Genomic DNA, 12,583 nt, shown 5'->3' with positions numbered 1-12,583 from the left:
TATATGTAGTTGACCATAACACACCTTCAGTTGAACATAACACACGTTCATGGTGACAGGGGAATGTGAAAAAAAATTTTTAAGTTGCCACTTAAGAATAGAAACAAATTAAAAAGAAATCGGTGTTCACCTAGTGATGCATTCAGACCAATTTTGTGGTAGCATGGCACAATCTATTTTTCAAAACTTCTGGATAAGTATTTCCCTCTTATATGCTTAGGTTTAGACAAGTGATATAAAGTTGAAAGAAAGGTAGAAAATGGAATACTCTGCTAGTATCTTCTGTGATGTTTCTGAAATATTTACATAAGCTATTCTTCCATTCTTTGTCGACTTGATACCATTTCTCTGATGAGCTGTCATATGATATCAAGTGATTAACAAATGGTCGAGGCTGCCTCCCTCTCAAAGTATCCTTTGGAGGATGAGGGACTTCTGGATGTGGCCTGCCAACTGAATCCAATCTCTCCCCCTCCCCCCACCATTTGCAGCATAAGTGTGCCATATCTCTTTATCTTATTCTTAATCCATGGCATTCCCAGGATTCAGGAGGTCACAAAATCAGATTAAAAGCATACTTGTATTCCATACCCTTGTAAATTTAATCCTGGCCACTGAAAACCAGACCAAATAAGAATATCCTCTCTGCAATAAAATGCAAATATAACATTAAAGGAACTCCACCTAAGACAGTGTAATATGTCTAGGAACATGCTGAGCTGGAAGAAAAATTCTGCAATGTAAGATCTAAACAGGCAGGGCAGTTCAGCCTCTAGTGACATTTTTCTTTTGGAAGTAATTCAGGAACCTTTTTTTGAGAAGCAGAAAATAAGTTTGGAAGCCTACTTCTAGGAAAGGTTAAAAATGCAACTTGTTTGGATATGCATCTATTTACCAAAAGAAATGAAAAGAAAAAACAGTTTTTAAAGGCAGAATCCAGCTTCATTAAATTCAGTTGGAACTGTGCCACTTCAATGGGATATTAACTGCACCCTTGCTTCATCAAGTCTGTTGGACTTGTATGACCTTCATTTCAGGAAGTTTTTGCTCCCACAAGATGCAATTTGCTCCCACAAGATGCAGTAATGGCCACCAGCTTGGATGGCTTTAAAAGAAGATTAGACAAATTCATGGAGGACAGGGCTATCAATGGCTACTAGCCATGATGGCTGTGCTCTGCCACCCTAGTCAGAGGCAGCATGCTTCTGAAAACCAGTTGCCAGAAGCCTCAGGAGGGGAGAGTGTTCTTGCACTCGGGTCCTGCTTGCGGGCTTCCCCCAGGCACCTGGTTGGCCACTGTGAGAACAGGATGCTGGACTAGATGGGCCACTGGCCTGATCCAGCAGGCTCTTCTTATGTTCTTATGTTAAGTTAAGCTGAAAATGCACGATGATGCCACCATTAATTTTATTTCATCTGTGGACGCTTCTGTCAGTCTTTCCCATGGCAACAAATGGTGCCGAAACTGATTTGTGTTAATGTAATCACACTGGAGTAGTACTCTCTCTTACAATCCCCCCCCGCAATAAATCCATTAGGGATTGGAATTGGTAAGAGTTTTTTGTGCTTTTCCCACTGCAAAAAGCAGGCATGGATTCCTGTCACTGTGAAATGGATTTCAGAAGAGTAACATTCAGAAAGGTTTAACTAGCAGGCAGATGGGAAGTTTTGGAAAGGACCAGGAAAATACTCTCTTGTTTAATGTCTATAGCCCACCAGCATCAGTGTAACAATGTAACATTTAATGTTTATTTGCTTTCAATGAGCTCTTCAGAGATTTACTTCTGCAAAAGTAAGAAGGTGTGTCAATTTTTATTTTTTATTTGTAGAAACAGTTTTTTGAGTGACTATAATAAAATCAGCTAAAATAAATCAAATATTACAACCTATCCCTGGCTGCCAAATCAGCCAATCAGTTCTGGGCTACCAAGCAGTTTGTTCTTCAACTGAAGAACAATTACCAGGAAGGTTTACCTGCATGCTCTTGTGGTCCTAATTTGTTTCACGATACAGGTCCTTCTAATATGTATTCATCTCTTACATGTATATGCTGCCTTTCTTCCATCATGGGTCAAGAGTTCCATCCAGGCACTCATTCAGACCTAGACCATGTGCTTTTAGACCATGCCCAGATATTAGAGACTAAGTAGTGACTCCTTCAGAAATGTAGGAATTAAGCCATTTAGGGGTTTTAAAAATATTTCCAACCCCTTGAATTGAATCTGAAACACAGTATAGCTGCTTTCCCCTGGTGCACTCCAGACTCTTTCGACTACACCTCCCATCACCCATGACTATTTGCTGTGCTGAAGGGAGTTGTAGTTCAAAACATCTAGAGGGTGCCAGGTTGGGAAGTTTGCAGTATAGAGTCTAGGTAGAAGCTGGAGTCGTGGAGTAATGTGTTCCTATTAGGAGTCAGGCTGCTGCTTTGTATGAAACCTAAATCTCCCAAATTGAACATGTTACAATAGTGTTATCCCAAGGTTATAAAGGCATGAATGAAAGTTGCTCAGTCTGACAGGTGGCCTCATTGGCAGCTAGCCCGGTGCTTCCAAATCACCTGTCAGGCCTGCCTAGTTCTCCTTGTTGTTGGATATATGGGTGAACTGTGGCGAACTGTGGCTGTCTAAGAGAGCCAGTGTGGTGTAGTGGTTAAGGTGCTGGACTATGACCCGGGAGACCAGGGTTCGAATCTCCACATAGCCATGAAGCTGACTGGGTGACCTTGGGCCAGTCACTGCCTCTCAGCCTCAGAGGAAGGCAATGGTAACCCCCCTCTGGATACCTCTTACCATGAAAACCCTATTAATGGGGTCGCCATAAGTCGGAATCAACTTGAAGGCAGTACATGCATGTGGCTGTCTTAAATAGGGAGTGGAATTGTGCAAGGTTGTCTTGTCCACATGAGCTTCAACTGTTCCTAATTAGGAGCAGTTTTTCAATATTTGTGTCCTGCAAAACAAGTCATTATTTGTGCTTGGCTATAAGCAACTGGAAGGAAATGAGAGTTAGTTCACATGCAATGCCAACACATTTTGCTTGTCTTCGTTGTCTTTAAGGTAGAAACTGGGAAGGCTCCTTCTTGGGTCATCCCATACCTCTATAAAAATATAGCATAAAGTGCTTTATATTTTAGCAAGTATAAACTCTGGTGAAATTCAGAATATCCCACTGTTAGTGGAATGAGTATTCTAATATTTTTTTCTGGGTACCTTCTCAGTTGCAAAATAAGGCCTGTCAGTTTTATCTCTATTATGATGCTACATCGTTTTATATCGACTCCAGACCCTTCTCTTAACATTCCATGACATGCTCTACTTTATCTATTATTTATATTTCATATATCTGCCTCAGCATCTGCACCTGAGAAGTATTTATACATATATTTGTCATTCATGCATTCATTCTGCAAAAGTGAGGGAGTGTGAAAGGATGCCTTCAATTGAGTCAACTTATTACTATTCCAACTGTGTGACTATGCTTCCTTAGCAGGACTATTGAATCCTTGGCATTCATTCCCTCATGAGGATGTGATAATAGAATAAAGAACCTTTACAGCTGGTTGCAGTCAAGTAGCAAGGCCATTGTAAAAGCTCACAAAAAAATCACTGACAAATGCCATTACAGTTCGAAGGAGGTTTAACAATTGGAATACCTATATTTTTCCCTGGAGGGATGATCAGTTACAGCAGATGTGTCCTTCTGATACTTAAATGGTTTATAAATTGCAGGATGTACATTTCAAAGGAATCTGCAAACAATAATTTAATGTGTTTTAAAAACATTCTGAATTTGTCAAATTTCTTTTGGGATTCATTCCAGAATAAAATATACTTGACAGGGCATACTTCCCTCCCATATCGTTAAATCAAGGACAAGCCTTGATTTAAAATAGAGATCGGCACTTCTCTTCTAGTACAGTAATATCCTTTCATAAAGGATAACCTAAGAGAGAATTTTATTGAAAACACTTGCAGCTCTTTGACTTGGAACAGAAGAAAGGTGGTATCGAGGTGAAACTTCTTAAGTTCTAAGTCAGCCTTTGCCAACCAGTGTGCCTCCAGGTATTGTTGGACCACAATTCCCATCTTTCCTGACCATTGGCAATGCTGGCTGAGGCTGATGGGAGTTGTGGTCCAACAACACCTGGAGGCACACTGGTTGGGAAAGGCTGTTCTAAGTGCTAGAGGCTTTCTTTTTTTTGCAATATGCTTACCTGAGTCATGAAATGGGGCACAGTAGTGGTGATAGTGTTACTGGCAATGACCCAAAAGGCCACTCATAAAACACAGTATGCACACTGGGCTTTTCCAGGACCTGTTTTCATGGTAGTTGCTCACTTCCCCCTGAAAAGCCACTCCTGAAGATGACAGACACTCCAGAGTGGGATTTAGTATGATGATGGGGATGCAACCAGAAAATTGGATACTCCCCATCCCCTCACCCCTCTTTGCTGCTGCCTTCATGTGTGCCTGGAGGTGCTCTCTGTTCATGTGAAGTGTTCTTTGGATCCTGGCCAGAGATTGCTGCTTGAAGTCCATCTTCTGTAAATGCTGTCTTCCCCAGCTGAGGTTGCTTGCAACCAGGGCTGTGGAGTCGGAGTCGGGAGCAATTTTGGGTGGAGTCGGTAGAAATGTACCGACTCTGACTCTGGCTTCAAAATAAATTTTGATTGACAATTTAAAAAAAATATAAATTCAAAATGTCAAAGAAGCTTCCCATGAAGTCAGCTGTATTTGAGCATTTCACCATAACTCAAGATGGAAAACATTTTGTGTGTCAACACAGGACCCTGATGAAGACAAATGCTGTGATGCCAAGATCAGTGCATATTCAGGCAGCGATAAAAATGCTCCTACAAGAGCTTCCAATTTAAAAAGACATTTACAGCACTTTCCAGGGCTGTGGAGTCAGAGTCGGAAGCAATTTTCAGTGGAGTCGGAGTTGGACAGTAGAAAAATAGAGGAGTGTGAGACGAAGGTTTGGTGTACCGACTTCACAGCCCTGCTTGCAACACCAGAGCTCAACTGAGCAGAAAAGAGTCTGGTGACTGACTAGGGTGGTAATCCGGGGGTGGAGGTAGGTGTAGTGCCCTTCATCTGTGAGTCTATTATGCTGTTTGAATAAAGCACTCAACTCCCCTCTTTCAGTGTGATAGGGGCATATCATCTTCAAATACAGATATCTGCTGCCATCGCGTCTAGTTGAGCCTGAAGTTGACCTTCTAACCACTTCAGTTCCTTATACCTAGAACAGACTTACAAAATGATTTCCCTGGAAAGTATCTGTGTTTCTGCCTTTAGAGGGTAGGAATTTTTGATGAGAAATTATTCAGAGCTCATATTGTCTTAAATATTTAATAACCACAATGGTATGGTACTTTAAAAAACAGTTGAAAGAATATTGTTAATATTTGATGCATTTAAGATTCATATTGCAGGTCTAATGTTATTACTTTAAAAGTTATTAAAAATAATCTAAAAGTGGCAATCATCTAAAAGTGGTGTTAAGTTTGTAGTCTCTTCCAGGGCTGAGAACTGACCCTTTAAACTGGTTTAAATATCTCTTGATATAACAGGAAAATATGTTTGGAGTAATTATACAATATTAAAAGAGTGTTCCATAGATAACAGCATTTCTCTTTGACCTTGTGGGGCACAAGGTAACCATGAACTGCTTGCAGGCTTCCCTTGGGCATCTGGTTGGCCACTGTGTGAACAGGATGTTGGACTAGATGGTCCACTGGCCTGATCCAGCAGGCTGCTCTTACGTTCTCAGCTATCTCTCCCCACTTCAAGTCTACAGTCAGCCTTTGATTAATTCATGAGATTTTTTTCGGGCAGAGTCTGAAATAATGGCTTCGATTTCATCCACAGAAGCGATAAACTTTTTGCAAGGCAATGTAATATTTGTGATGCTAACCATTTAAATGATTTTTATTGATGATGACAGATAGTTCTGTGGTGATGCGTTCCGAGACACGCCTAATATGTTCAGAATAAGTCATCTGGAAGGCTGTACATCTGTCTTAAGATCTTTTGCTAAAATATTTAAATCAAGGTTGTTGTTTATATTTGATTTTTTAAAGCAGCTTTTAGCTATTGGCCTGCAATTTCATACATTTAAAGATGAAACTGGTCGTAACTTCAAGGGCTGAAAATGGAAAGTTACAATAGGTAGCAGGTGTTAGGAAAGGCAATTATGCATTAGATGCTTTGCTCAATTTCCAAAACTGTCCAAGACTATCCATTTGAAATACTTTGTAGCCTAGTTTTATCTCTGAACCATGATGAATTATTAAATCTAAAGGGAATATGCATTTTTCCTTTAATGAATTGACTACTTAAGCCTATTTGATTTACTTTAAAAGAGCCTAGGAAAACAGTATTGAAACGCAATGTGAAAAAGGAAAATATCAAGAATAAATTCGGATCTTTGGCACACTTTGCAATTTTTTCTTTTTTTAAAAAAAAAATCCTTTCGATATAGCTTGTGTGATGGTTGGTTTGGATAAAGATTCCTCAAAGGTTCTTATGCTCAAAGTTCTTTGCTGCCTTTGCTTAGACCATCTTGAACTAAAACTGAAAACTGCTTGCTTTCTCTCTTTCCCTCCCTGCCCCCTTTTGAGAACATCAGAGGCCAGCTAGATCAGACCAGAAGTGAAGCCCACAAACAGCGCTTGAAAGCAATAATGCTCTCCTGCTATTATTTCCCAGCAACTGGTATACGATGACATCCTGATGATAATCCCCATTTCCCATTTGCCTTTTTCACAGCTGTTGAAGTTTTAATTGAGCTATTCACCATGACCCAAGATCTCTTGCTTAGATAGTCACCACCAGCTTAGACTTTATTAGTGTGCATGTGAAGTTGGCTATGCGTGTTACCCCATGTGTGTCACTACACAGTGTCTTACATTGAACCACTTTTGCCATTTTGTTGCTCTGTCACCGAGTTCAGAGATACCTATTTGGAAGCTTTTGCAGTGCTCTTCAGTATTCACTATTGTGAAAAATTTGGTGTTATTTGTAACTTCACTGCTGATCCCAAACGTCTCAGCATTTATGAACAAGTTAAATAGCACTGGGAATCTCACTGTTTGCTTCTACCATCTGCAAGTAATCTATAGGATTCATCCTCTAATCCTATGTCTCCTAAGTTTACTTGAATCTTTGATTGAGAGATTTTGTCAGCACCTTTTTGGAAGTCCAAGTATAGAATGGCATATTCAAACATTTTTGAGGCAGGACTTACCTTTTCAGAAGCAATGCTGATGGTTAGCAAGACTTGTTCTTTTTATACTCGATAATGTTACCTTTAATAATAGTTTCCATCAATTTACCTGACATAAAAGCCAAGTTAATTAGCCAGAATTTTTTCTGGTTATTACTGGATATCATATTGATTACTTCCAACTCTAGAACCTCTAATGACCTCTCGCAGCAGGTTCATGTTGATGTTGAATAACTTGGGTATTAAGATTGGTCCCTGTGGTATCCCACAGGCCAGGTTTCACGGGGCAGGCATTTTATCCCAGCACCACTTTCAACATCCTTTCTTACAGGTAGGAATGGAATGGAACCATCACAATGCAATGCTCACATTCTCACCTCTGGAAGGCAGCACATAATGGTGCTCAGTGATGGTAAAGGCAGTCAAGAGGTCCAGGAGAATCAACAAGAACAAAACCCCACTGTTTTGCTGGGGGAATAAAGATGGCTCACTGGCACAATTATGGCAGTTTCATTTCCAAAACCAAGACTGAAGCCAGGCATTTTGACTTGATGCTCACTACATAAGCTTACTTGATATAGCCTGCCTTTCATATCATTGGACAGGCCACTCTGTTGGTTGCTAGTGAACAATCTCCTCATCTTCCAAATAAAGATAAGATTATTTGGGATTTTATTTTGGAGTTGGATTTCATAATTTAATTTAGAAAACAGCAACCATTTTACCTCCTGAAAATAATTAATATTGAAGTAACTGGAAAAATTGCAGAATATCATCTTGAATAAACTGCAGTTGTTATTGTCTGATCGTACACATAAATATACTCTCACTCACTCTCTTTATCTCTCTCAGTCTGAACCAGAAGGATTTTCTCACTTCCATTTATATGTCTGTGCTGCCTTCCTTGTCAGATGGAAGAAGGAGATCTTAGAGGAAAGAGATTTCCAAGTAAGTAAAATAGTATTTTTATTTCAGGAAAAGAAATAAGCATGTGTTCTCTCTGAAACTTCATTAACTTCAACAGTGTAATAGCACCGTGTGGACTCTGATCATTTTGGTGGCTTTTCTATTACTACATGAGGGGGTGTGGGGGGGAAGCCATTGCTGCCATCTTTTTATTTGTTATTCATACTATTTCAGATGAAGTTATTTTATTTATTGAAGTTATAGATTGCTTCTCACCACAAAAGTGGTTTACAACAAGAATAAAAAGCATAACAATAAAACACAATAACAATTCAGATGTTAAAACCAGCAGCAGTAGAATAATGCATACTATACTAAAAAATAAAAATCCAGGGTAGACTCAACCAACATCTTCAAAAACCTGGGGAAAAGATGAGTTCTTCCTAGGTGATGGAAGCCTATCAGCAATGTGTCCACCTGTGCTTTCAAGGAGAGAGAATTCTGCAGTTGGTGCACAATTATTGAGAAGCCCCTATCTCATGTCCCCGCACAGTGAGCAATACTCACTGGTGGGACAAAGAAGGGTCTCAGCCATTTTAGGAGCCTGAGTTGGCTGGTATGGGGAGAAGTGCTCCAAGTAGTTTGGTCTCGAGTTGTTCAGCGCCTTTAGAAGCTAGACTTAACACTTTTTAAACGTATAAGCAGCCAGTGCAGATCCCATGGAATAGGTGTGCCAGCCAACAATTTAGCAGCAGCATTCTGCAGTAGCTACAATTTTTGGACAGTCTTCAAGGATAGCCCCACGTAAAGTGCATTCCAGTAATCAAGATGAGAGGTTACTAGAATGTGCAAAACTGTGACTAGGCTGTCTCAGTCTAGGAACAGCAACAGCTGGTACACTAGCTGCAGATGGAAGTAGACTCTGTTTGGTACCAAAGCCACATCGGTTTCCAGTGACAACAGTGGGCCTGCTCCTTATTGGGAGTGTGACTCCATCCTGAATAAACATCCAGTTCCCAGACATGAGAACAAACAGCGCCTCCATCTTCTCAGGATTCAGCTTTAGTTTATTGACCCTCATCCCAACCTGTTACTGTCTCGAGGCATTGGTTCAGCACTGACAGGGCTACATCTGGTTCAGATAATAATAATAATAATAATAATAATAATAACATTTTATTTCTGGGTCGCCTATCTGGCCGGGTCAGCGGCCACTCTAGGCGACGTACAAATTAGAATAAAATACAATATATAAAATACAACATGATAACCAAGCTTCAATCTAAAATTAGTCTAAAACCATCCACAGCTGTAGCAAGATAAAATTAATCTACTCCCGGGATCTTGTAGGCCTGCCTGAATAGCCAGGTCTTCAAGGCTTGATGGAAACTTGGCAGGGAGGGGGCATGGCGAAGATCATAGGGCAAAGAATTCCAGAGGGTGGGGGCCACAATCGAAAATGCCCTCTCTCTGGTCCGCACCAGCCTAGCTGTTTTAACTGGTGGGACCGAGAGAAGGTCTTGAGTGGCTGATCTTGTCAGGCGGCATGTTTGGTGATGCTGGAGGTGCTCCTTTAGATAAACTGGGCCGAAACCGTATAGGGCTTTAAAGGTTAATACCAACACCTTGAATTGGGCCCAGTAAACAACTGATAGCCAGTGTAGATCTTCTAACACCGGAGTGATGTGATCACGGCGACGGCTGTTCTTAATCAAACATGCCGCCGCATTCTGTACCAGCTGTAATTTCCGGACTGTTTTCAAGGGTAACCCAACGTAGAGCGCATTGCAGTAGTCTAAGCGGGAGGAGACCAGGGCATGTACCACCCATGGGAGAAGGTGGACAGGAAGGTAGGGTCGCAGCCTCTGTATTAGATGTAATTGATACCAAGCTGCCCAGCTCACTTCTCCAACCTGAGCCTCCATGGACAGCTGGGAGTCAAGAATGACCCCGAGGCTACAGACCTGGTCCTTCAAGGGCAATTTCACCCCATCAAGCACCAGGTCTATATCTCCTAACCTTCTCTTGTCACCCACGAGCAGCACCTCGGTCTTGTCAGGATTTAGCTTCAGCCTATTCCCTCCCATCCATTCACTTACAGACTCCAGGCACTTGGACAAGGTATCCACAGCCACCTCTGGTGAGGACTTGAACAAGAGATAGAGCTGGGTGTCATCCGCATATTGGTGACACCGCAGCCCAAATCTCCTGATGATGGCTCCCAACAGCTTTACATAGATGTTACACAGCATGGGGGAGAGGATAGAACCCTGTGGCACACCACAATTGAGAGGCCAAGGGTCTGAAACCTCATCCCCCAATGCCACCCGCTGATGCCTGTCTGAGAGATAGGAATGGAACCACCGTAAAACAGTGCCTCCTATTCCCATTCCCTCCAGGCGATCCATAAGGATACCGTGGTCGACGGTATCAAAAGCCGCTGAGAGATCCAGGAGGATGAGGAATGCATATTCTCCCCTATCCAACGCCCTTCTTAAATCATCCACCAGTGCGACCAAGGCTGTTTCAGTTCCATGTCCAGTCCTGAAGCCCGATTGGAATGGATCTAAATAATCTGCTTCCTCCAAGTGTGTCTGTAACTCTTTGGCCACCACTCGCTCGATCAGCTTGCCCAGGAATGGTAAATTGGAAACTGGGCGAAAGTTGTTCAGCTCTTGGGGATCCAAGGAGGGCTTTTTCAGAATGGGCTTTATTACCGCCTCCTTGAGGGCTGATGGCATTGCTCCCTTTTCTAAGGAAGCATTCACCACTGCCCTGATCCCTTCACTCAGTTTCTCTTTACAGCTCATAATGAGCCATGTAGGGCAAGGATCAAATAAACAAGTGGTTGGCCTCACAGTAGAGAGCACCTTGTCCACTTCCTCAGAGGGAAGAGGCTGAAACCAATCCCACCGGACCGGAAAGCAACTGGCCGACTCTGGCCCACTTCCTGTATCCACGGCATACGGAAACGTGCTCTTCAGACGCTCAATTTTATCAGCAAAGTGTTTAGCAAATGCATCACAGGAGGCTTTAGAATGTTCCATGGGTTCCTGCGCAACTGGACCGACCAGGCTGTGGACCACTTGGAACAAACTCCTGGGACAACACTCTGCAGACGCAATAGAGGCAGCAAAGAAATCCCTCTTTGTTGCCTTTGTTGCCACTTGGTAGGCCGCTATTGCTGCTCTAACCAGTGTCCGATCGTCTTTGGAGCGAGATTTCCGCCACCGGCGCTCTAGTCATCTCACCTCCTGTCTCAGACCCCGCAACCGTGGTGTATACCAGGGTGCAATCTGAGTTCTATTCAGAGGGAGATGACGTTTCGGAGCCACCCGGTCTATTGCCCCGGTGACCTTCCTATTCCACTCCCATCACCAGGGTGTCGACCGGGCGACCTTCAGGCAACTCCAAATCCCCCAGCGCATTAGGAATCCCTTAGGCTCCATCATGCGTCTGGGGCGGACCATCCTAGTAGGTCCCTGTCCCCTGCGGAGGGTGTGTGGCATTGAGAAGTCCATGTTTACCAGATAGTGATCTGACCATGACACGGGGTTAAAAGAAACAGCCCCCATTTTCAGAACACTCCATCCCCCTCCCGAGACAAACACAAGGTCAAGAGCATGACCGGCTACATGGGTGGGCTCAATATTGAGATGTAGATCTCAATTGGTATTGAGATGTAGATCTGGGTATCATCATCATACTGATGACACACTGCCCCACCCCAAGTGATAGCACTTGGTGGCTTTATATAGATCTTAAATAGCACTGAGGACAGAAGAGACCCCTTCCAGGGAAATGAGAAGTTGCTCAATGCATAACACACTAACAATTCAGATGTTAAAACCAGCAGCGGTAGAATAATGTGGAAATAGCCCAGCAGGTAGGAATGGAGACACTGTATTATCATGGCACCAGCCTGCTGAGTCACTCCAGGAAAATACCATGGATAATGATATCAGTGATCACCATTCAGTGATCAAGGAGAACCAATATGATTGCACTCCCCCTGTCTCTCTCTCCAAACAAGTCCTCAACTTTGCCACTACTGAAACCCGTAAATACTGAAATGCAGTATTTTTTTTTTTATTTCATTTGTTAGTCGCCTAACACCAAACAGTCTCTAGGCTACTTAGAAGCATAGAACAGTACAGTTAGAAGGGTCCTATGAGGCTGTTGAGTCCAATCCCCTGCCCAGTGAAGGAATCCAAACCTAAAGCATACCCGACAGGTGGCTGTCCAGCTGCCTCTTGAATGCCTCCATTGTTGGGAGAGCGCACCCTCTCCCTAGCTAATGGGTCCCATTGTCCTACTGCTCTAACAGTTAGGAGGTTTTTCCTGAAATCTGGCTTCCTGTAACTTCCTGTAACTTCCTGTATCTTTTTTTCTCTCCTGTGGGATCTTTGCTGTGGGTCCTTTAAGTAATCAGTGACACAGGCTT

At 42.5% G+C, this 12,583-nt stretch overlaps 1 protein-coding gene across 2 annotated transcripts in view; it reads left to right on the top strand.

Moving 5' to 3' along the window:
• Positions 1-12,583, top strand: part of TBC1D22A (TBC1 domain family member 22A) — a 177,025-nt gene that overhangs the window by 121,743 nt on the left and 42,699 nt on the right. The window contains exon 12 of one of the 2 annotated variants that reach the window (XM_061640274.1): positions 8,086-8,181. The exons of the other annotated variant lie outside the window; for it this stretch is intronic. Coding sequence (XP_061496258.1) covers positions 8,086-8,181 — 96 coding nt within the window. The remainder of the gene's footprint in view (positions 1-8,085; positions 8,182-12,583) is intronic. 2 annotated transcript variants of the gene reach the window in all.

Source organism: Rhineura floridana, chromosome 8 (assembly GCF_030035675.1).
Source record: "Rhineura floridana isolate rRhiFlo1 chromosome 8, rRhiFlo1.hap2, whole genome shotgun sequence".
Lineage (NCBI taxonomy): Eukaryota > Metazoa > Chordata > Lepidosauria > Squamata > Rhineuridae > Rhineura > Rhineura floridana.
Note: the sequence above shows the minus strand (reverse complement) of the source record. Positions and strands in the feature narration are given on the sequence as shown.